The sequence below is a fragment of the Corvus kubaryi genome, unplaced genomic scaffold, assembly GCF_017639235.1.
Source record: "Corvus kubaryi isolate FWS band 111438036 unplaced genomic scaffold, C.kubaryi_AGA036_p1.0 37157, whole genome shotgun sequence".
In the NCBI taxonomy this organism is placed as follows: Eukaryota; Metazoa; Chordata; class Aves; order Passeriformes; family Corvidae; genus Corvus; species Corvus kubaryi.
In genome coordinates, this window is record NW_024581041.1 from 1,178,385 (window position 1) to 1,200,768 (window position 22,384).

The window sequence follows — 22,384 nt, forward strand, 5'->3', positions numbered from 1 at the left end:
CATAACCAATTAAACAAGATAAATTGACAAGATAGAAAGGACAAAGTAAACAGTCTTCATCATATCTTTGCTAGATTATTTTTCCTGCAACTTTATAGAATCATAGAATGGTTTGGATTGGAAAGGACATTAAAGATCATCTAGTTTCAACCCCCTGTCATGGGCAGGGAGACCTTTCACTAGGCCAGGTTGCTCAGAGTTCCATCCAGTCTGGCCTTGAACGCTTCCAAGGAAGGGGCAGCCACAACTACTCTGGTCAAACCCATTCCAGTGCCTCACCACCCTCAGAGCAAAGAATTTCCTCCTAATATTGAAATTTCCTCCTAATAATTGAAACCTAGTCTCAGTTTGAATCGATTCCTCTTTGTCCTGTCACTACATGCTCTTGTAAAAAGTCCCTCTCCATTTTTCTTGTAAGCCCCCTTTAGGAACTGGAAGGCTGCAGTTATGTCACCCCTAAGCCTCCTCTTTTCCAGGCTGAACAAACCCGATTCTCTCAGCCTTTCCTCATAAGAGAGGTGCTCCATCCCCCTGATCAACTTGGTGGCCTCCTCTGGACTGGCTCCAACAGGTCCATGTCTGTCTGGTGCTGAGGACTCCAGAGCTGGATGCAGCACTGCAGGTGGAGCCTCACCTGAGGGGAGTAGAGGGGCAGAACCCCCTCCCTTGACCTGCTGCCCACACTTCTTTTGATGCAGCCAGGACATGGTTGGTTTCTGGGTGCCAGCGCACACGGCCGGGTGTGTGCAGCCTCTCATCCACCAGCACCCCCAAAATCCTTCTCAGCAGGGCTGCTCTCGATCTGTTCCTGCCCCAGTGGGGATCGATACTGGGACTGATACCCAACCCAGGTGCCACACCAGCATCTGGCCTTGTTAAACCTCCTGAGGTTGCCGTGGGCCACTTCTCAAGCTTGTCCAGGTCCCTGTGGATGGCCCTGTCCTTCAGGTGTGTCATCTGCAAACCTGCTGAGGGTACACTTGTTCTCGTCATGTATTAATGAAGATCTTAAATAACACTGGTCCCAATATGGACCCCAGAGGGACCCCACTTGTCACTGATGTCCATTGGGACTCTGAGCCATCGAGCACTACCCTCTGGATGTGACTGTCCAACCGCTTTCTTATCCATCTATCGTGGTTTGGCACTGGCCCAACACCAGGCACCCACAAGAGCTGCTCGCTCACCCTTCTCTGCCGCAGCTGGGCAGAGGAGGGAAAAGGAAAAAAAAAATTACCCAAGGCTTCATGAGCAAGATAAGGACCGGGAGAATAAAACACTTCAAGGGTGAAACAGGTTCAACTTAAGTTGCGAAGTGAATTTATTACTAACAGAGTCAGAGGAGGATAATGAGAAGTAAAATAAGCCCTCAGAACACCTTCCACCCCCCAGCCCCTCCCTCCTTCCCACTAACAGTGCAGGGAGACAGGGCATGGGGGTTTGGTCAGTCCATCACTGAGATTTCCTTCCGCTGGTCCAGGAGAGGAGTCCTTCCCCTGTGCGGCCGGGGGCTCCCTCCCACGGGAGACAGTTCTCCGTGACCTTCCCCGGCGTGGGTCCACTCTCACGAGCAGCAGTCCTCCCAAAACTGCTGCACTGTCAGTCCCTCCCATGGGCACACAGTCCTCCCAAAACTGCTGCACTGTGGGTCTCTCTTTCCACGGGCTGCAGTCCTCCAAGGCCAGGCTGCTCCAGCCTGGAAGCAGGGCCCTCTCTCTCCACCGGGACTCCCACTGGATCACAGCCTCCTCCAGGCATCCACCCGTTCTGGCACGGGCACCTCCCCCAGGGGCTGCGGGTGGATCTCTGCACCCCCCGTGGATCCCCAGGGGCTGCAGGGGCACGGCTGCTTCACCGTGGTCTTCACCATGGCCTGCAGAGGAATCTCGGCCGCGGTGCCTGGAGCACCTCCTCCCCCTCCTTCTTCCCTGCCCTTGGTGTCTCCCTGTTGTTTCTCTCACATGTGCTCACTTCCTCCTCTTCTCTAGCTGCAATTAAAACTGTGCATGCCCCACTTTGTTTTGATTTCTTCTGAAATCTGTTATCACAGAGGTGTTACATCATCCCTAATTGGCCCAGCCTTGGCCAGCAGCATGTCCATCTTCAGAGCCACCAGCCATTGGCTCTGCTGGACATGGTGGGAAGCTTCCAGCAGCTTCCTTACAGGAGCCATCTTTGTGGCCCCCCTGCTACCTAATGCCAGCCTGTGCCAAACCAATACACCATCTAACAGTCCACTCATCCAATCCATCTCTCTCTGATTTAGAGAGAAGGATGTTGTGGGGGTCTGTTTCAAAGGCTTTACAGAAGTCCAGATAAAGGACATCTGTGTCCCCCCCTTGTGTACGGAGCTGTGCCATTGTACAAGGCCACTGGCTTGGTCAGGGAGGACTTGCCCTTGATGAAGCCATGCTGGCTGTCCTGAATCACCTCCATGTCCTTAGCAGAGCTTCCAGGAGGGTCTGTCCCATGGTCTTCCCAGGCACAGGGGTGAGGCTGACAGGCCGGTAGTTCCCAGGGTCCTCCTTTCTACCCTTTTAAAAGACAGGGACAGTGTTTCCCCTTTCCGAGTCACCTGGGACTTCACCTGACTGCCATGAGTTTTCAAATATCATGGAGAGTGGCTTGGCAACTCTGTCAGCCAATTTCCTCAGGGGTCTGGGATGCGTCTCATTGGCTCCCATACACTTAAGTACATTCAGGTACCTCAAGTGATCACACACCTGATCTTTACTGATAGTGAGAGGGACTTTGCTCCCCCAGTCCTCATTCTGCTGTTCATCCACTCAAGGTGTGGAAAGAGAGTTTGCCATTGGAGACTGAGGCAAAAAAGCTGTTGGGTACCTCAGCCTCCTCATCCGCTGTTACCAGTTTTCCAGCATTGTTGATCAGGGGCTAACACCTTTGACTTTTCTGGTTAATGGGCCTGTAAAATCCCTTCCTTTTACTCTTTGCCTACCTTGCCAGGTTCAGTTCCAGCTCCACCTTGGCCATCCCTACACAACGAACTTGATCTCTATACCCTTCCTGGGTGACCTGCCTTAGCTTCAACCATCTATGCATTTGCTTCTTTCCCTTTAGTTTGACTAGCAGTTCCCTACTCAGCTATGCTGGTCTCTTGCCTTCCTTGGCTGATTTCTTGCTCCTGGGATTGCTAGCTCTTGTGTTCTATGGAAGGCTTCCTTAAAAATCTGCCAAGCTCTGTTCTTCTCCCTTGTCCCCAAGGGCAGTCTCCTAGGGGATCCCACTGACTATCTCCCTGAAGAGCTGGAAGTCTGCTTTCCTAACCATCAGTGGCCTAACTTTACTCTTACCTGACCCATATTCCTCAGGACTGCCAATTCCACCAATGCATGATCACTGCAGTCCAGGCTGCCTCTGATCTTGATGTTCCCAATTAGCTGCCTTGCATTGGTGACCAACAGATCCAGTAATGCATCCTCTCTGGCAGGGCTGTTGATTACCTGGGTCAAGAAGTTATCCTTCATGCATTCCAGGAGTCTCCTCCTCCTGTAGGATTGCCTACAGCTCACTGTTGTGCTACTTTCCCAGCAGATGTCAGGACAGTTGAAGTCCCCCAGCAGGACAAGAGCCTGCAAGCACAGTGCCTCCTGTAGCTGGAGCAGAAAGGCTTCATCAAGAGGTTCCCCTTGATCAGGCAGCCTGTATTAGACCCCAAAACCATGAAGTTCCTTTTGTTGCCTTGGACACTGATTTTTACCCACATGGCTGTTCTTCAGAGACAGATATTCACACTCAATCCTATTCTTGGCATAGAGGGCAGCCCCTCCACCTCTCCTTCCTTGCCTGTTCCTTCTTCACAGCCTGTAGCCATCAATAGGTCTACTCAAGTGATGGGATTCCCATGGGTGTCCCACCAAGTTTCAATAATGGCACAAGGTTGTAGCTTTCTAGCATCATGGTGGCTTTCAGGTCCTCCTGTTTGTTGCCTGTGCTCTGTGCATTGGTGTGAAGCACCTCAGCTGGGCTGTTGGCTGTGTTGCCTTCCTAGAGGAACACTCATAATTCCTTTGAGATAATTTTATGCTGTTTCCCTTTTGGCTTTTATTACCATAGGACTCGTTGTCTTGTCTCCATAAGTGTGCAAGTGTGTTCCAGTGAGACTCACACACTTCAAAGTCAGCAGGGTATAGATGAACTTCAGCTGGGCTCTTGATTTCACCTCCAATGCTGGCATGCCAGCCCTAGGCTCATGTCTGCCAAGCCTGGTCTTATCCCCTTCCCCATTCAAACCTAGTTTAAAGCCTTCTCCATCAGCCAGCTCAAAAGCTAGAATCCTGAGCTTTGTGATGTTAAAGGCACAAAGACTGATGTGAAGAATGAAGAATGGGGAAGAAATGTGCAAATCCGATCTCTGCAGCTGTCCACTGTTTTCGTCATCTGTTTTCCCATATTTCCTGTTATGCTGCTGCTTATTTGCCCTTCAGGAGTTCGGAGCTGTGTGAGTTGTCCTTTGGCTATGCTGTTTAGTAATGCTTATAAAATAATGACTGGAGGAATTGTGGGCTCTTGTGGCAGCTTTCCTTCCTTGTGTTGCAGGGATCCAAGGAATAGTGGATGCCTACTGCCAGATTCTGCCTCGGATCCAACTCTACGGGCCAACCAACTTCTCTCCTATTATAAACCACGTGGCAAGGTTTGCAGCACACTCACTGCAACAAGGAACTGCTGCAGTGAGTGCAAGGCCTTTACTGTGGATCTGCTTTGGGTTGATGTTTCTGTTTTCCATGTTTATGATTGAATAGAATGGAATAGTAAATTGACATCATCTTCCTTCCTTAGAATCCCAAGTTTGGTCGTCTGTTGTCAGCCTACAGAGAGCATGTCAGTGCTCTCTTGGTACATACTGATAGGAACCTATACTGGGTAGACACTCACATTAGTTTCATTGCTCAAGTGACATTTATTTCTCTCCCAGTTTGGCATCGTCCTTACATTGCATTTTACAGGGGTGCTGTGTTGGCTGGTCGACCAGTTGGACTGTGGCAACAGTTTCCTCACTGTAATCTCTCTTGCCAAGCTCTGTCACCTCTAGGGCATGCACATAGACTAGAGTGTTGTGCCAAACAATTTTGCTCTCAAGAATGTTGAGAAAAAGCCTCCAAGAAACTACCAGAGGGCTTGGCTTTCTGTCCCACCATAATGGCATGGCATCTGAGAACTGTTCAGTCAGTGTGCTGATTGCAGAGCATCTGTGCTCCTCTATGGTCATGGGCTTATTTGTGTGCTGCTGTGGCTGTGGTTGCTGTTAAAAATCAATTTCATTTCTTTAAACTTCGTTCATTTTGCTTAAGGATGAAGGACTTGGATGTCCTGATAGATTTTAGCTGATTTCATTTTGACAGGCCAATCAGAAACATATACTGTGTTATTTGTTTTATCACCTAGCTGTGTCAGTATTTTTGGTGCTACTTATGTTTGTGTGTATATCTTATATTTGTGTGTATATCAAATATTTCCCACGCTGTGAGGCACTTGGACTAAGGAGATCCATTTCTTACATTTCTGAGGGTATTTTTTAACCTTCCCAGCACTTTGGGGAAATCTTCCTAATTCTCATAATGTGTTAAATATCTCTACTTTTTCTTTCAGATTTAAAGCTAAATATTTAAATAAGGAATCTGTCAGCAGTTGGGTACAGCAATAGTAACTCTTGTGTTGACTGTGCTTTGGAACTGGAAATTCAGTTTTCTCTTATTTTTGTTGTGTTTGCCTCATTTTAAATCTGTAAGTAGTTGCTATAAAACAGCAGCTGCTCATTTCAGAATCAGGTACTAAACTTTAGTTTCTGGAAAATGATATAAATTGTAAACACTTTACCATGCCAAGGCATTGCTTTGAGGTACTCCTTTCTTTCTGGAAAAGCTCCTGTATCCTTCCCTTCGTGTTATCTCTAGAATGTCTCATGTTGTCACTGCTGTGTTTTGAGATTTCTAATACTTCCAATGCTTCTAATTTAAACTATTGATAACAAAAAAACCCAAGGCTTTTTGAGTTACACTGCAGGGATATTAAATATCTCTAGCCTTTCTGAATATCAGTCAGCAAAACAGTGCCCATCAGTGAATTTTGTAGGCAGCTGTGTTGACTTAGTAGTACTTTTCATCTCTAGTACTTTTTGCCAATTGATGTAACTATTCTTTATAAACTGAATTTAATCCTTTATCTTTTTTCTAGTACAGAGAAAATTGGAAGTGCACAATGAAAATCATTAGGCATAGGAAAAAATGCTCATGAACATAAGTTTCTTTAGTGTTCTGGTTTTGTCTCATCCACAACAACATCTGATTTCTTTCTTAGCATAAAGGAGTGCTCTATCTGCCTTCAGTTATGTGAGCTCTGGTGTTGAAATACCTAACTAGATGCTTTCTTATGTTTTTCAGCAATACTTTATCTTGCTGATCATCACAGATGGAGAGATCACTGATCTAGACCAAACTAGGCAAGCAATTGTTAATGCCTCTAAGCTGCCCATGTCCATCATCATTGTTGGTGTTGGTGAAGCCGATTTTAAAGCAATGGAGTTCCTTGATGGAGACAACGGTGTTCTGAAATCTGTGACAGGAGAGCCAGCTGCACGGGACATTGTCCAGTTTGTGCCTTTCCGACAGTTCAAAAATGTAGGTTGTTTTTAAGTTCAGAAGAGTCCCAGTGCCAGGATGTATGTAAAATGACCTGGTCTTGACAAGGCAGCAAGCTGCATGCTCAGAGGGTATGCCCGTGCCGCTTGTTCCCAGTGAGAGTTGAGATGTTGGCTTCTGTGTTCAAAGCTGTGTGTCTTGCTGTCTTGCAGTTCTTGAGAGCCCTCATTGTATAATTGATTTCACTTACTATCTCTTGGCTATTGCAGGGTTAAAGGGGATGTTCTCTGTCCTGGGATGCGAACGTTTAGGCAGGAACTGAGATCATATTGTCAAGTCTCTGATGTTGAGGCCCATGAGTGATTGAAGTTGAGATCATTCTTCCTTGCTGTTGAAAGCAGTCCAGTCACTCCCCAGCTCCCCCTGAATTCCACTGTTGGCATTGGCATTCATGCACTTTGCATGGTCAATTGGGTTGAGTGATTCAAATGAAAACCCAAAATAAGAGACATTGCTAGTGGCTGGGGCAGTTTTGCACTCAGACTATGTAAGTCTGAAGTTGAGGTGAGAATAAGTGGTTTTCATCAGCAGTGCTCACCGAGACTGACTGGAAGTGCTCCTAAAGCCGTAGCAAGGAATTCTTAAAACAGAATGATCATGACAGGTGTTACAAATTCTCTAAAAGAGCTTTTCACTAGGCTAACAAATCTGTTCTCTGTGGTATTTCTGATTTATTCTCCCCATTCTCTTTTCAGGCTCCCCAGGAAGCACTTTCCCAGATGGTTCTGGCTGAAGTGCCCAAGCAGCTGGTGTCATACTATAAATGGCAGGGGTGGCCCCCCCTGGAACTGCCAGAAATCAAGGCAATGTAGATTCAGGATGGCCCTGGCCACCTGTAGCACTGGGGTGAAGGAGAGCTGCTTGCAGCCACATTCTCCCTTGTACACTGTGGGTGCTCAGTGCCTTGAGATCGCACCAGTCACACCACTTCTTTCACTTGCTTGTGCTCTGGGTCTTTGATCTTTCCTATTTCTATCAGAAGAAATGTAAATACAGAAAAACCCCCAAGTGCTGGAAGTTTTTGTCACAGAAAAATCGACCTTGTTGGTTTTCTACCTTGCAACAGCACAAGTTGTGACACATCACACCACACATCCCATCTGCTACTCGCTATCAGGGTGGGCCTCTGCACTGAGTGCTGAGCCTGGTGGGAGAAGTGTTGCACCTGTGTTTGCTGTAGTGTCACCTACCCTGTGCTCCTTGATAGGTGTCTTTCTTCTATCAAGCTGCCTTTGAAATGGGGACCCTTCTGTTCTGGATGTGACCAAAGACTGTTGGTTGGATGCCTGAGGTAGTTCCTGTTGTGCCTTCATAAAGTGCCAGTATATTTTTTTTTATGTTTCAGTGACGATACCTTTCTGTGTTCTTTTTAATCACATTTTTTCTATTAGCAAAATTTTTTTCTGTGATGAACTGCTTGGAGTGACTGTTATAGTTTAAGAACACTGCACTTCGCTTATTTATGGGGGAGAAATGAGGATTAATCATTAATTAATGAGATTGTGGTGAGATTAATGAGTCACACTAATGTGACTTTAAAAATCCAGCATTTGGAAACACTGAAGTGAAGATGCTTTGAGTGAATTCTTTATATCACACAAGTTACAAAATGAAGAAGTAACTTCTCTGTGGAACTCCAAGGAGGAGCTTCCTTATCCTCAGTAGTGTGAAGTGTGCATTACATGGTCTGGGGACTGTAGAACAGGCACATGACAGCAAAGCACAAATGTTTTGAGGGAGATGGTTCATTTCCAAGTAGAGATAAAGAAACTTGGGCTTGTCATTGCACTACAAGTGTCATCACTTTCAGTTACATAAATAAAGATTCTACTTTGGCTTAGATAACATGTCTGGACTCTCATTTCCTTCCTGGACTTTTCCCTTTGTTTTCCAGCAATGTGGATGGTGGCGTTTCAGTACCTGAAGGAGCCTAGGTTCAGTGTGATCCAAAGCAAAGCAGAGCCATTTTTCCATCATTAACTTTGTTCCCTTTTAATCACTAAGACTGCTGAATCCCACAGCCCTTTACTGCAGCAAGATGAGATGTTCCTTTACTGTGAAGTTACAAAAGAATTTGTCTGTTCTACCATATAAGCCAGAAAATGGTGAGAATGCATTGGCAGATTGCATCTGTGATCAGGCCCTGAAACTGGTTAAGTTTACAAGCTTGAGTGAGACAGAACTTGGGGTTGAACTCACATCCTCAACTAGACTAATTGCTCTGGGAGGACTCTGCCACCAAACTACCATTACATAGCTTGTGCTTGAAGGGCTGTGGGGTCAGGACCACTGCTGAGCCGAGATTAAGCTGTTCTAATTTTTTATTCAAACCTATTTTGACCGTGATATGTTCTCTCAGGTTACATGAACAGCAGCCAGCTTCCTCTAGAGAAAGCTGGACTGTCTTTCCTGACAGCACCCCATTTTCTTGCATTTCTTGGACTTTCTAAGTCTTGCACTTCAAAACTTAGTCTTGAAAGAAACCAAGCAACCTCTCGAGTCTAAACTGAAATGTGTTACAGGTGTGGAAGAGGGAGGAGAACTGCCAGGTCATCTCTGAGAAACTGCTCTTGTAATACTGTCCCTGCCCGGCTCCCACAGAAGCACGGGTGGGTTCAGTATTATAGTCCGTAGCAAAGAGTCGAGAAAGGCATTTGAGTGCGTTCTGCCAGGAGCATTTATTGCTTCCACACTGTCAGAGGTTGCAGAGGCAAATACCAGCATGATCCCGAAACTCACAATTTTGTCCGGGGGCAGGGGAAAGGCAGGACCAGGGAACGGGGACCAATGGAGAACTCTGGGGGAGTGATGAGGGGAAGAGGCTGACAGCCAACCGGGGAATCCAAACTGGGGTAGATTAACATAACAGAACAATGCATCCCAGGAGAAGCCTTTCTGGTCACCCTAACATGAAGTGGTTCTTGTGGTACTAGGGACTTGTCTTACTGAAAACTCTGTCCCTTGTAATGTATGTTCACCGGCCACCGCACTCTTGTGGTTGAGAACGTCCTTCTCTTGTGATTTTAGCTGCTTACAGCCTGTAGACAGAGCTCTTCTTTGTGTTACATACAAGAAACCTAAGGCTGGTTTTTGTGTGTGTATTTTGAAGCCCATTTTGCCTCTCCTTTTTAAACCTCTGCCAGCTGCCATGCAAAATGGAGTGAATCCTCTGTGTCTGTCCTGTAAGGAGTGCAGTCACTGTTCTGCAGCTAGCTGAGGTATGTCCAGGTGCAGGATTCATTGATGGTAGAAGAGACCTTTCCTGTTTTGGGGAGGAAGAGGCCAAGAAGTGGTAGAGACAGGTCTGAGGAAGTTCTTCCCCCTGTGGTAGCAGACCTGAATTTGAAGGAGATGCTCTTTACCCACAGGTAAGTGGCTAAAATGTGAGCAAGGAAAGGGACACAAGTCCTGTAGTTGTCACCTAGGAACAAGAGCTGCATGGGTGTGGGCCCAGGTGAAAGCCAAGGGAAGCTAAGTTTGGAAGCTACTGACCTGGTGTGGCAGAATTTTGTTTTCTGTCTTTTACTCTCCCCAGGACACCAGGTTTTAGAGGAAGTGCAGACAGCTGCTGGGCACTTTGATGGAAGGCTGGCGGGTCTGTTTTCTGCCATGTGCTGCCCTGGGTGGAGCTGGAATGCAGACTGATCGAATGGCTGAGTTAGAGGAGAGGTCAGGTTATTTTCCTCAGGACAATGTGTTGTGCATGCTCTCTGTATCTCTCAATCACTGGCTTGATTTATCTTCACGGTGAGCACAAGCAACACCCCAGAAGTCTTTTTACCCTTGCCAAGATTAAACAAGCACCTTTGTACTTGTGATCCCCAAAGGTATTTCAGCCTCAGGGCTTTGAAAAAATCAAAAGCTGTTGCATGTGGGAGCTCAGTGGGGAGGGTTCCTCTTGCTTCCTGGACATTCGGCAATAAATATTGGTAACATTTCATGCCAGGCTATGCTACACTACCCAACAGGTAGGGAGAGAGAATGCTTTTTTTGCCTGGATAACTGGTAGGGTTAATGTCTAAACACACAGGGGACTGTTTTGCTAAAAATGAGGCACTGTCTTCAGGTGGGTGCAGTGATGAGACTACTGCAGGTGTTTGAGGAAGCCACACAAACTCCATGAGGAGGTGCTGTCTTTTGACCAGCTTTGAGCAAGTACTGGATCCACTCAGCTGCAGCATACTTCGGTGGTCTGGATGTCTCATTAAACGGCTTAAGTTGCACTGCTTGCTCCATTCTCCTGAGGAAGGGGCAGTCAACAGCTAATTCATGTAAACACAGTTAACAATTGGGAGACAGCAAATGTTAGTTCAGACAGCAGATGTTAATTACAAAAACCTAAGAAGCCGAATTCACCCTAGTCTTGTCAAGATAGAGGGCACAAGGATCATCTCAGAGACCGCTGAATCATTCCTCAAAGGACTACGCATGCCCAGGGAGAAAGGTGAAAAGTGCACTGTGAGGAAGACTACTGGTCTTCATCAGAAAGACCCCCGAGGAAGAGGAGAGGTCTTCCTCAGCGCGACCACCAGGACACACAGCGCATGCGTGACCCGTATGCTAATGATATTAATGACTTCTGAGAAATAATTTGTATAACCACACCTGTCCCCAGGAATGTGATGAATATTCATAATTTAGCCCATAATACTGTGTTGTAGAGAGCACCAGGTGTGTGTGTTTGGAGGAGCGATCCCCACACACCTGGCGCGCCGAATAAAGCAAATACCCACTTCTCTGACTCTGTCTCTGAAGTGTCTCCTGGCCCAGTTTGTGGTGATTTGACTGGCATCCCAGATGGGATCCTAACTCTGCCCGGCTGCCTGATGCAGGGATAAGCAGACCCTCCCAGTTATGGCCCTGAATTTTTAGGGGGAGCTCAGCTGTCCTTTGGCTCACGGCGGGGGCAGACAAGGACCATCTGCACCAATTTAAGGTATTTGCTATTCCTTTTAAACACAAAATACCTGCAGGTCCAGGGTTCGAGTCCCTGAGGGTGGGTCGAAAGTCCTGAGGAAGACTGGGTCTCCCAAAATTAGTCCTGGGCAAGAGGAAAAGTACTTTTAAGGGGTTGGACCCCACTGTGAAAGGTACCTTTAAGGGGTCGGACCCCGCTGTTAGGCGCTATTGTACGGCTCTTTGTGTTTTGTCTGTTGCTATTCTGCTGCTGTGTGAGTGAGAGTGGATGAGACGTGCTGTCAAAGTGCGGAGCGAGTGGGGGGCTCTATCTGCGGTTCCGTACCCCGGCGACGGGCTCGGCCAGAGAAAAGCGAAGCGTTTGGCAAAGAGTGAATGAGGATAAATCATATAAACTGTTGGTTTGGAATTCAACCTTACTGTCCAAAGGGAGGGGGGCAGATTTTAGAGGAGAAAGATTTTAGTTAGTGAATTGAGAACACCCAGGCCCCAACGCTAATTTCCCTTTTGAAATCCTGTGCCTAGTGTGGAAACAGTTGTGGAGCTTGGCTTTTGTGTACATGTATTAGAAAGTGGTATTGTCTATTAGAAAGAGTGAACAGTGTCCAAGTTGCTGGAGGAGAGAGCTTGGTATTAGACAAGAGTGGCAGAGCGTGGCTTTGTGGGAAGGAAGAAGTTGGTTCTCTGGTTTTGGGGGTTTTTGGCTGTGGTGGTTTTTGGCTCATGTTTTAGGTATAGCTGAAAGAATAGCCCTAACTCAAGCCTTGGCGTTAGCTGAAGGAAAACCTATCAACATTTGGACTGATTCAAGGTATGCTTTTGGGGTGGTACACGCTCACGGGGCTATCTGGAAAGAAAGAAGTTTATTGACCTCACAGAAGAAACAAATCAAGCATGCTGCTGAAATCATCCAGTTACTGGAAGCAGTGATAAAACCTTCAAAAGAGGCTATAATGCATTGTAAGGGACACTCCCAGGGTAACACTATCCCTGAACTGGGAAATGCTACGGCAGACAAAACAGCAAAGGCCGTGGCTGGCGGGGATCAAATTCAAGCCCTTGCTCTAATCCCTTCCAACATCCTTATGGGTGAAAAACCCCCACCATATGACACTGATGATTTAAATTGGATACAAGAAGGGAAGGGACAAATAGGATCTGATGGGTGGGCTAGAATAAAGGATCTCATTGTAATACCCAGAAAACTGCTAAAATTACTCATCCAAAGCAAACATTCTAAGACACATTGGGGAGTTGATGCTTTATATAACCATTTGAAGGACAAAGTGACAGCATCAAAATTAAAGGAAACAGTTGAGGACATAACTTCCACTTGTGAAATCTGTCTTAAAAACAACCCTAATACCACGGTTAGGCTAAGCACAGGAACTATCACTAAAGGAGTTTTACCAGGGGATGTGTGGCAAATTGACTTTTCTGAATTACCTAGGAAGGGGGGATACAAGTACCTTCTAGTCCTCACAGACACTTTCTCAGGTTGGCCAGAAGCTTTCCCTTGTAGAACAAACAAGGCTAGAGAAATTGTTAAAGCTTTAATACGAGAAATTATTCCACGATTTGGGATACCCAGAGAAATTAATTCTGACAGAGGATCACACTTTGTAGCCCAGGTGGTGCAGGGAGTGAGTCATCTACTGGGCATACACTGGCAGTTACATACACCATACAGGCCTCAGGCAAGTGGACAAGTAGAAAAGATGAATCACTTAATAAAGCAACAATTAGCCAAAATTTGTCAAGAAACTAATTTATATTTTTATCAGGCTCTGCCCATGGCTTTGCTAAACATTTAGGTCAAAAATTACAATCAATATGCACTACAGTTGTTAACTGTCAACCGCCACCACCTGATAAAGCCTTTCATAATGTGAAACCAGGGGATTGGGTTTATGTTAAGTCTCTTTCAGGGGATCCACTCCAGAAGAAATGGGAAGAACCTTATCAGACACTGCTGACCACTCATACAGCAATTAAAGTACAAGGAAAACCGACCTGGATCCATTATACCAGGACCAAACCTGTGCCAAAGCCAGAGTCGGAGGCAAGAAGAACAGGACCTCTGCACCTTCAACTACGAAAAATCAACACAACATACAGATAACATTGGTAATTGGGGCAGGCACATGGGACCAGAATACATACCTTCGATTGCTCAAAGGTGTTGTTGAGAATTTTAATCTAACTGATTGCTGGATATGTTCCCAGCTGCCTGAGAATTCTGCTAGAGGCTTTCCTTTGGTTGGGGCAACATTTCCTAATACAACAACAATCTATGCTGCACTTAGTACTAGCAGGCTTTCACATTATTTCAACATATCCCTAGATCAACTTCAGTGGAAGTAGGAGTTTGAAGAGCCAATACTTGGGTCCTCACCAGTATCCTGTGTGCAGAGGTGCTGGGAAGAATCTGTACCTAAAAACTCAGAAGGGAATAAGACAGACTCCAAATGTGGGAACTTAACATTTATAGGCAGCTACCCCAACTGCTCAGAATTCTGGACATATGGGGGGGCCAACATGTGGAATAAGAATCAAACAAGACAAGGACCAAAGCCCAAGGGTTGGCTGGTGCCCACAGGGCAGGGTTGGTACTGGATAAGTGGTCACAATGCCTATAAAGTTTTACCCTTGGGGTGGCAAGGCCGCTGTGCCATAGGACCAGTATTTCCCCACATTACTATTGTTTCTCAACTACAAGGCTTGCTCCGAACTTTTATACAGAGGACCAAAAGGACATCAAACCCCTTAACAGATAGGCCCACTAGATTTCACAGCTTTGCCCGATGGTTTATACTGGGTAAGTGAACTAGAGAAAGCAATAGTGAACCTTTCTGCTACTGTAGAAACCATAATGAATGCCAGTGCAGATGCCATAAGAACACAGCAAATCGAGATTAAGAGCATCTCACAGTTAGCCATACAGAATAGACTTGCATTAGATTTACTGTATGCCAAGGAAGGAGGAGTATGTACAGTTATAAATACAAGCTGTTGTAGTTATGTTGATTTAGACAAACGAATAGAAAGAGATTTGCAGACAATTCTGGAAAAAACATGGACACTACATCAGATCACCTTGGATGACACTTCTTGGGGGTTTAAAGAGGTGTGGGGCAAACTTACAGCATGGTTACCCAACTTATCCTGGCTTAAACAATTGCTTGTAATAGCTATTTGTGTTATTGCATTGTTACTTAGTGTTTGTATTAGTAGTTACTGTTGTATGATATCATGTACTTGGAATCACGATGCTTATGCTCAGTGGCACAAGCACAAACTTAGAAATAAGATAGAGAAGGGTACTTACTTTAAAGACATGTGAGATTTGTAAAGAATTACAAATAACCAAAGAAAAGGGGGGATTGAAGAAGGGGCAGTCAATAACTTATGTAAACACAAGTTAACTATTAGGAGACAGCAAATGTTAGTTCAGACAGAAGATGTTAATTACAAAGCCTGAGAAGCCGAATTCACCCTAATCTTGTCAAGATAGAGGGGACAAGGATCATCTCAGAGACCGCTGAATCATTCCTCAGAGGACTACGCATGCCCAGGGAGAAAGGTGAAAAGTTCATGAGAGGATGACTACTGGCCTTCATCAGAAAAGACTCCCGAGGAAGAGGAGAGGTCTTCCTCAGCGCGACCACCAAGACACACAGTGCATGCGTGGCCCGTATGCTAATGATATTAATGACTTCTGAGAAATAATTTGTATAACCACACCTGTCCCCAAGGAATGTGATGAATATTCATAATTTAGCCCATAATACTGTGTTGTAGAGAGCACCAGGTGTGTGTGTTTGGAGGAGCGATCCCCACACAGCCGGCGCACCGAATAAAGCAAATACCCACTTCTCTGACTCTGTCTCTGAAGTGTCTCCTGGCCCGGCTGCGGCACAATTCACTACCCATGACTGGATGTGGGGCCAGCACACTGAGCTTTGTCTGTTCTAAACTGATGGGCTTACTTATTTGGATTCACAAAAGTGGTGCCAAATGTTGTCAGTCTGCTATGTTTTATTGCTGCATGGCTGTGCTGGTTTGAAAGTAAACTGGTGGAAGAAATGAACCCCACTCAACAACCTTAAGAGAGATTACAGGTCAGAGTTACAATTTATTAAAGAGATTATAATACAATGATACAGAGAAAACTGGTTTTAACCGACGAAGACTGAATAAAACCTGGCACCCTGTTGGTCAGGATGGTACCAGTCCTGTTGAATTTCTGGTCCTCCTCCAAATCCATCGAGTGGTGGTACCTGAAGTCCCCAGGCCCGAAGATTATATATACTCAGGTTTGTCAGGAAAATTAATCCACAGTGCCAGAGGTTTATGTCCAAAAGGGAAACAGAGGAGTCCCATAGCTTTATTCATGAATAAAGGGAGAGACCAATGGGGCATTTTCCATAGGGCCTCTCAAAATGATGGAGGACGCAGCCTCCTTTTTATCCTAATTTCCCAGCCACATTTCCCTCTCTCTTTCCCCATTGGCTGAGGTACTTGAGAAGTACAGACTTCCTGAATTGCCTAATACAGACTCCCTTCTAATGTGCACACCCCCCACCCCCCACCGCTTTTTTCTTTGTATCTCTGTTCTTTTTCCTCTAAATCCAAGAATTTAGCACACTGAGCAACAGTGTCAATTGGTGGAATTCCTCTGGAATTTATGGTTTCTCACATTGCTTTTTTCACCTATCAGTATCTGGCTTTATCTACAAACAGGCCCACAGTAAAGACACATCCCCCTTGTGAAAAATGAGGTTCACTCTTTATAAAATTTTAAGAAAATTTTAATAAAAGGGACAATTAGGAGACAATAGCAAAAAGGGTATTATGACTGGGTGCTTTGGCAGAGCCAAAGGCACACCTCTACATCCAAAAGATCGTCTTTAAACGTACATCTCACATTGCACATTCATCACAATCATGAATGATTCATAAATTCTTTGGAGTTTCTGTGTATCATTCCATCAGCCGTATCTTCCTCCTTGGCTCTATTCCGTCTCTGCTCCCTCCATCAATTCTTCTCTCTGGTTTCGGGTCTTCTTTTTCTCTGATTCCAGGAATGTGAAGACTCTCTCTCTCTGCCCACCTTCTCCAAACCGACTACATGAACAATAGACATTCTATACCATGCATTACATCATAGAACCTAGGCAAAGTTTCTCCAACATTAAGTAATATGCAAAAAGCCAACATCACAATATATTCATAACAATTATGTAACATGCGAAAAGCCAACATCACAATACATTCATAACAATACCTCCCTTTTCCTTTTTTTACAGATCATTTGGCTTGAGCAGTATCCCTTGTTTTCTAGCCTTTAATATTTGCTCATTTTTTTCACAAATCAATCTTGCTTCTTCAAAGGGGTCTTTGATGTAATTTTGCTTCTTTAACACCCTGATCTTTGGTGCCATTCCAGATGTAGCCAATTTTGGTTCCACAGGCATTGGTACTATTTGCATGCCTTGGACCACAGTAGATATTAATCAAATGAAACAGGGGATCAGGCAAGGGAGAAATATCAAGCCTGCGGTGGCACATAAAAGGAAGAAGCCTAGCTTCTTCCACACTTCTATTCCCAATACATTATCCCACCAGCTAAGTTTTAGTGCGGATTCCCACTTTTGGACTGGTACATGGGCTATTTTTCTGATATTTTTGGCTATATCTAGGATGGCATCCCCATGGTCATCTATCTTCAAACAACAATTTGATGTATTAAATTTTCCACAAACTCCTCCTTCTTCAGCCAATAGATAGTCTAAAGCCAACCTATTCTGATACACCGCCGCTCTTGTTTGGCTTTGTTGGCTAGCTAGTAATTCCAATGCCTGACCAGTTTGGTTCTTTTACTAAGCCTGAGACTTTATTCCCAACAATATATGTGAAACAAATCCATCTTTCCCCTTTTGGACATTTACTTCCTAACGTGATACCACTTGTTCCTAATGTGGGCGGGTTATAACTGTTGACATGGGTATGCGCAATGAAAAAGGAACCTCAGTGTTTTTCCATATACAGCTTTCAGTAACACCCATGGCATGGCTGTGTCGGTATCCCCAGAGGGAAGAGACAAAAGAAGAGTGACAGATAAAGGAATAACAGAGGTCCGATATGGCTGATACCTCTACCCCCCGTGCCTATGATGGGGCTGCTGCCCACAGCAGGGGTATGTGATCTTCTTGGTGGCGAGTACAGTGGTCAGTTCGGTCTGTTTGGAGTGGAAGTATTCCTCCCCATCCCAATTCTTGTGTCCTTTTTCTCTTATGATACTTCTTTCCTGTCTTGGGGGGCGTTGGGAGAGGGCTGTTCTGTAACTGAGCTCCCCGTACTTTGGTGTTTTGCTTTGTCTTTAAGAGGAGCAGCAGAAGCGGTCGTTGCCAGGGGAACGGTGCAGGCGAGGGAGGGGGCGTAGGGGGTAGGAGTCCTCTCCGAAGCTGATTCCTCCAGGAGTGGGGGGGCATAGGCAGGGACTGCCGCCAGAACTGCCAAGGGGACAAGCTCTTCCTGTGGATACCAGAGTCTGGTGTGGACCCTCTGCACGGGTCCGCAGCAGCCACGGTGGCCGGACTTTGAGCTGCCGGCGGGCCCAGCGCGGCCCGCGGGGCCGAAGCCGGGTTCAATGGAGCCGCGGCAGAGAACGCAGCGGGGGCAGGGGCTGCTGGAACGGCCGCGGACATCGGGAGCGGGGCCGGAGCCGGGACTGGGGCCGCCAGCGGGGCCGGGGCAGGGGCAAGGTGGGGGGAGGCCAAAAGCGGCGGGCTGGGCTGGTGTGGAGCGGAGAGCCGGGCTAGGGACGGGTGGGACACCATAAGGGGGGCTGGGCTGCCGCGGAGCAGATACCTGGGCTAGGGACGGGCGGGACACCGTAAGGAGGGGCTGGGCTGCCGCTGGAGCCGCAGGGGCTGGAGGGGGCGGCGGGAACAGCGGGGCTACCGGCGGAGCCGCCGCCGCTGGGACAAGCGGTGGAGCCGCGGGCGGTGCCTGAGAGCCGGCACAGGCGGGACCTCGGGCTCCGGGAGCAGCGCTGCAGCTGCGAGCGGCGCCACAGGAGCCTGGGCTTGCAGGGGGCAAGTGGGAATGGAGGGGGCAATGCTTCGAGGGGGTCCCAGCCCTTCTCTTTCTTGCTTTCCCTTTGCTCCTTTCCTTGGGTCTCTGACAACTTAAAAATTTTTATCCCCTTAGGCTCTATGTTTCCCACCCAGCATGAAGTGTACTTGCCTTCTGTGTTAACGAGTTCTTTTGAATTTACAAATCCTTGTAAAGCCTAACAGATCCAAACTTCAAAAGAGCCATATCTGGGCCAGAAAACATGGTCAGATCTTATTTCCTTCTCGGCCCAATCTAACATACAAAACTGTATCGTTTTTATAGAGGGATTCCTTGTGGAACAGGGGCATATGATAGCCCAGGAGAGTTTGGCCAACCCAGGGCTGCTGCAGAAGAACCCCTGAAGGGCCCTCAGGCTGCAGATACGCCAGAAAGACACCTGGCAGCAGGCGGCCTTGAACAGCCTTGGGAAAAGTTACACACTGGTTGATTCCCCCGCTGCTTAGAGGCTGTCCCGTGGGAATAGGGCATGAATCTTTGTAAAGTAGATATAACGTATCGGTGTTTGTATCGTGACTTCGGCCGGCTTCCCTGCGCTCAGAAATTCCCCCTGCTAAACATTTTGACTTTGCTCTTTTTTCCCTTGTATTTGGGTTAGTATTCCAGTCAGCTAACATAACTCCCAGAGGGCTTTCCTGGGGTATCTCCGCTGGCACGCCTCTATTCCCTTTTTTATTCCCTGACTCTTGCTTACTAGTTTTATGTCCCATTTTCTCAGCATCTTATCTATCCTTTCCAGGCCTTTGTTTCCCACTTTTTTTTAATAAAAACCAACAAAACAAACAACTATTCGGACCCCACCACCTCTTTCCCCTTTCTTCTTCTAGAATACAAAAGTTCCCATCTCTTAATAAAATATACCTCCCTCCAGAAAATAAAGTTGTATTTCAAGGCTTAACATTTCTATCACATACATTTTCATTCATTCTCACTCACTTCTTTTTATTGTTCCAATTTCTCTTTCTCAAGCGCTATCAGTCACAACCACACAAGATTAAGGTACCTTTTAATTTCAAATTGTTGGCCAATATTCACCCCTGGGCCCAGTGTTCCAGGTTTCTTGGATTAATCCTCAATTTAGCAGAATTAAGCCTAAAGTTCTTGGATCCAACCCTCAATTCGACAGTCTCAAACCCCAAATTTCTTGGAGTAATCCTCAATTTAGCAGAATTAAGCCCAGATTTCTTGGAATTTAATCCTCAGTCTGGCAGTCTCAAAACCTAAATTTCTTGGATTAATACTCAATTTGGCAGAATTGAGCTCGAATCTCTTGGAATCAACCCTCAATTCAGCAGTCTTAAAACCTAAATCTCTTGGATCAATCCTCAATTCGACAGAATTAAACCCGGATTTCTTGGAATTTTTAATCCCCAATCCGGCAGTCTCAAAACCTAAATCTCTCGGATCCAATCCTCAACCTGGCAATTCTTTAGGGGCTCTTTTACTTTTAGTCTCGTTTCCTTGTGGTTTGTACTAGGAAACTCTTGACTCCCCTCCTTCAAGGGATCCAATCCCTCCCCTGAAACCCAGTCCCAGTTAAACCGGGGCTTCTCTCACTCCTTTTATCTTTGGCTTCGCCTCTTTACTGACTGCTTCCCTCGCGGCAGAGCAGAGCCGCAGTCTCAGAGGCTCCACACTCGCTTCGCAGCTCTGGGGTAACCAGCCTGCGTCTCATGCACACACTTTCATCCCCCGTATCCGCTCAAAAAAAAAAAAAGAGGAAAGAAAAATCACTCACCTTTCTCTGAGTCTTCGTGCACAAGATTTTACCTGTTTAACTGTCGCGGTATCTTAGGGACCCTTTTCTTTCCTTTCTTGTTGCTTTGTCTCCTCTCTTGCCCTCCGGGTGTTTGACTGCAAACCCCCCTGACCCCGCCGGGAAGCACAAAGCGAGGCCGCCAAAAGCGGGCGGGGGCACCCCCCTGCTCTGGGTTCCCCAGGAGATCTCAGAGGTGAGGCCTTTTCCCCCTACGGGCACCAAATTGTGAAAAACGAGGTTCACTCTTTGTAAAATTTTAAGAAAAGTTTAATAAAAGGGACAATTAGGAGACAATAGCAAAAAGGGTATTATGACTGGGTGCTTTGGCAGAGCCAAAGGCACACCTCTACGTCCAAAAGATCGTCTTTAAAAGTACATCTCATATTGCACATTCATCACCATCATGCATGATTCATAAATTCTTTGGAGTTTCTGTGTATCATCCCATCAGCCGTATCTTCCTCCTTGGCTCCATTCCGTCTCTGCTCCCTCCATCAATTCTTCTCTCTGGTTTCGGGTCTTCTTTTTCTCTGATAAGATACTCCAGGAATGTGAAGACTCTCTCTCTCCGCCCACCTTCTCCAAACCGACTACATGAACAATAGACATTCTATACTGTTATAAACATATATTATAATATTGGCTTCTCGCAAAGTATAAAGATAGATACTATACAATATTAGAAATGCTTTTTTTGCTGTGTGGATGTAGTTTTCTCTCGTTTTAGCAAGAATGTTAGCAAGTGTGAGCAAGTGTGAGCAAGTAAGAGAACCTCCAAGCGAGCAGAGGATGAGGCCCAAGAAGCTGCTAATCAACACTTTGTCCAGAGAACAAAAGGGCCCAAAGGCTGCTTCGCCTGGAGAATGGGCAGCCAGGAGGGTCCGAGAGCCGCTATCACCGCTCTGGCCGGGGGGCAAAGAGGCCCAAAGCTGCAATCAGCCCTGACTGTCTGGAGAATTAAGAGATCCACCCCACCATCGACTCTTACCTAGCGGGCCCAACCCCAAGAACCAAAAGAAATAAAACCACAAGGCAGAAGACTACGCATGCTCTAAAAAGGCGGAACCAAGGAGTGGCCATGCAGAACAGTTCCTGGAAAAGTTTGAATATGAATAGAGAACAGACAGTAAAAATGGTATAAAAAGGACTCGCCTCGAGCATCAGATGTGCTCTTGGCAGAGCGCCAAGGCACCCGGCCGTTATCCCTTTGCTTTATTTTATGTGTCTCTTATTGTCTTTATAGTAAACTCTTTACATTCTAACAGGAGAGTGAACCTCGTTTTTCACAATACCATGCATTACATCATAGAACCTAGGCAAAGTTTCTCCAACATTAAGTAACATGCAAAAAGCCAACATCACAATACATTCATAACAATTATATAACATGCGAAAAGCCAACATCACAATACATTTATAACACTCTCATTTCTTTCAGGTTCAGGTGGGAATGCTCAGTACCTCTCTCAGGGAGGGGAGTTTTGACAATTCGTGAGATAACACTGTGAGTCATGGGACATTTTTAGAGTCAGTGATGGTGTTGTAGCTGCCTATTGTGCTGGTGCCATTGAGTCCTCTATGGTCCATTAGCAAAGATTGACCCCTCAGGCTGGGTGGGACTGTGCTGGTGCTTCCCCGGAGGGAGTTACCACAGCTGAGCCATTGGTGTGAAGAAAAAGAAACGCTGCCCTGCGGCGTCGCAGGTTTGCTTCGCCTTCCTTATCTTATTTAACACCCAGCTCATAGCCTGAGGGGTTGGGGGGTGCACTGGGCAGCTCCTACAAATGATCAACAGTTCATCAGAAACGATATAGAGGTGGGTAGAATACTCCTGTAGCTAAGACCATGGTGAAGCCTCATCCTCCCACCACAGCATGCTTCCACCGCCCCAAACACTGCTTTCCAG

General features: G+C 46.3%; 1 protein-coding gene across 6 annotated transcripts in view; it reads left to right on the forward strand.

Moving 5' to 3' along the window:
- CPNE1 (copine 1) overlaps positions 1 to 14,555 on the forward strand; it is a 54,192-nt gene extending 39,637 nt beyond the window's left edge. For 5 of the 6 annotated variants that reach the window (XM_042021723.1, XM_042021724.1, XM_042021722.1 and 2 more), the window contains 3 exons: positions 4,561 to 4,694; positions 6,405 to 6,641; positions 7,358 to 14,555. In XM_042021723.1, coding sequence (XP_041877657.1) covers positions 4,561 to 4,694; positions 6,405 to 6,641; positions 7,358 to 7,474 — 488 coding nt within the window. In that variant the 3' untranslated portion in view covers positions 7,475 to 14,555. Of the gene's footprint in view, positions 1 to 4,560; positions 4,695 to 6,404; positions 6,642 to 7,357 lie in introns of those variants that run through there. The other variant, XM_042021728.1, reaches the window with a different exon arrangement.
- The last annotated feature ends 7,829 nt before the right edge of the window (positions 14,556 to 22,384 follow it).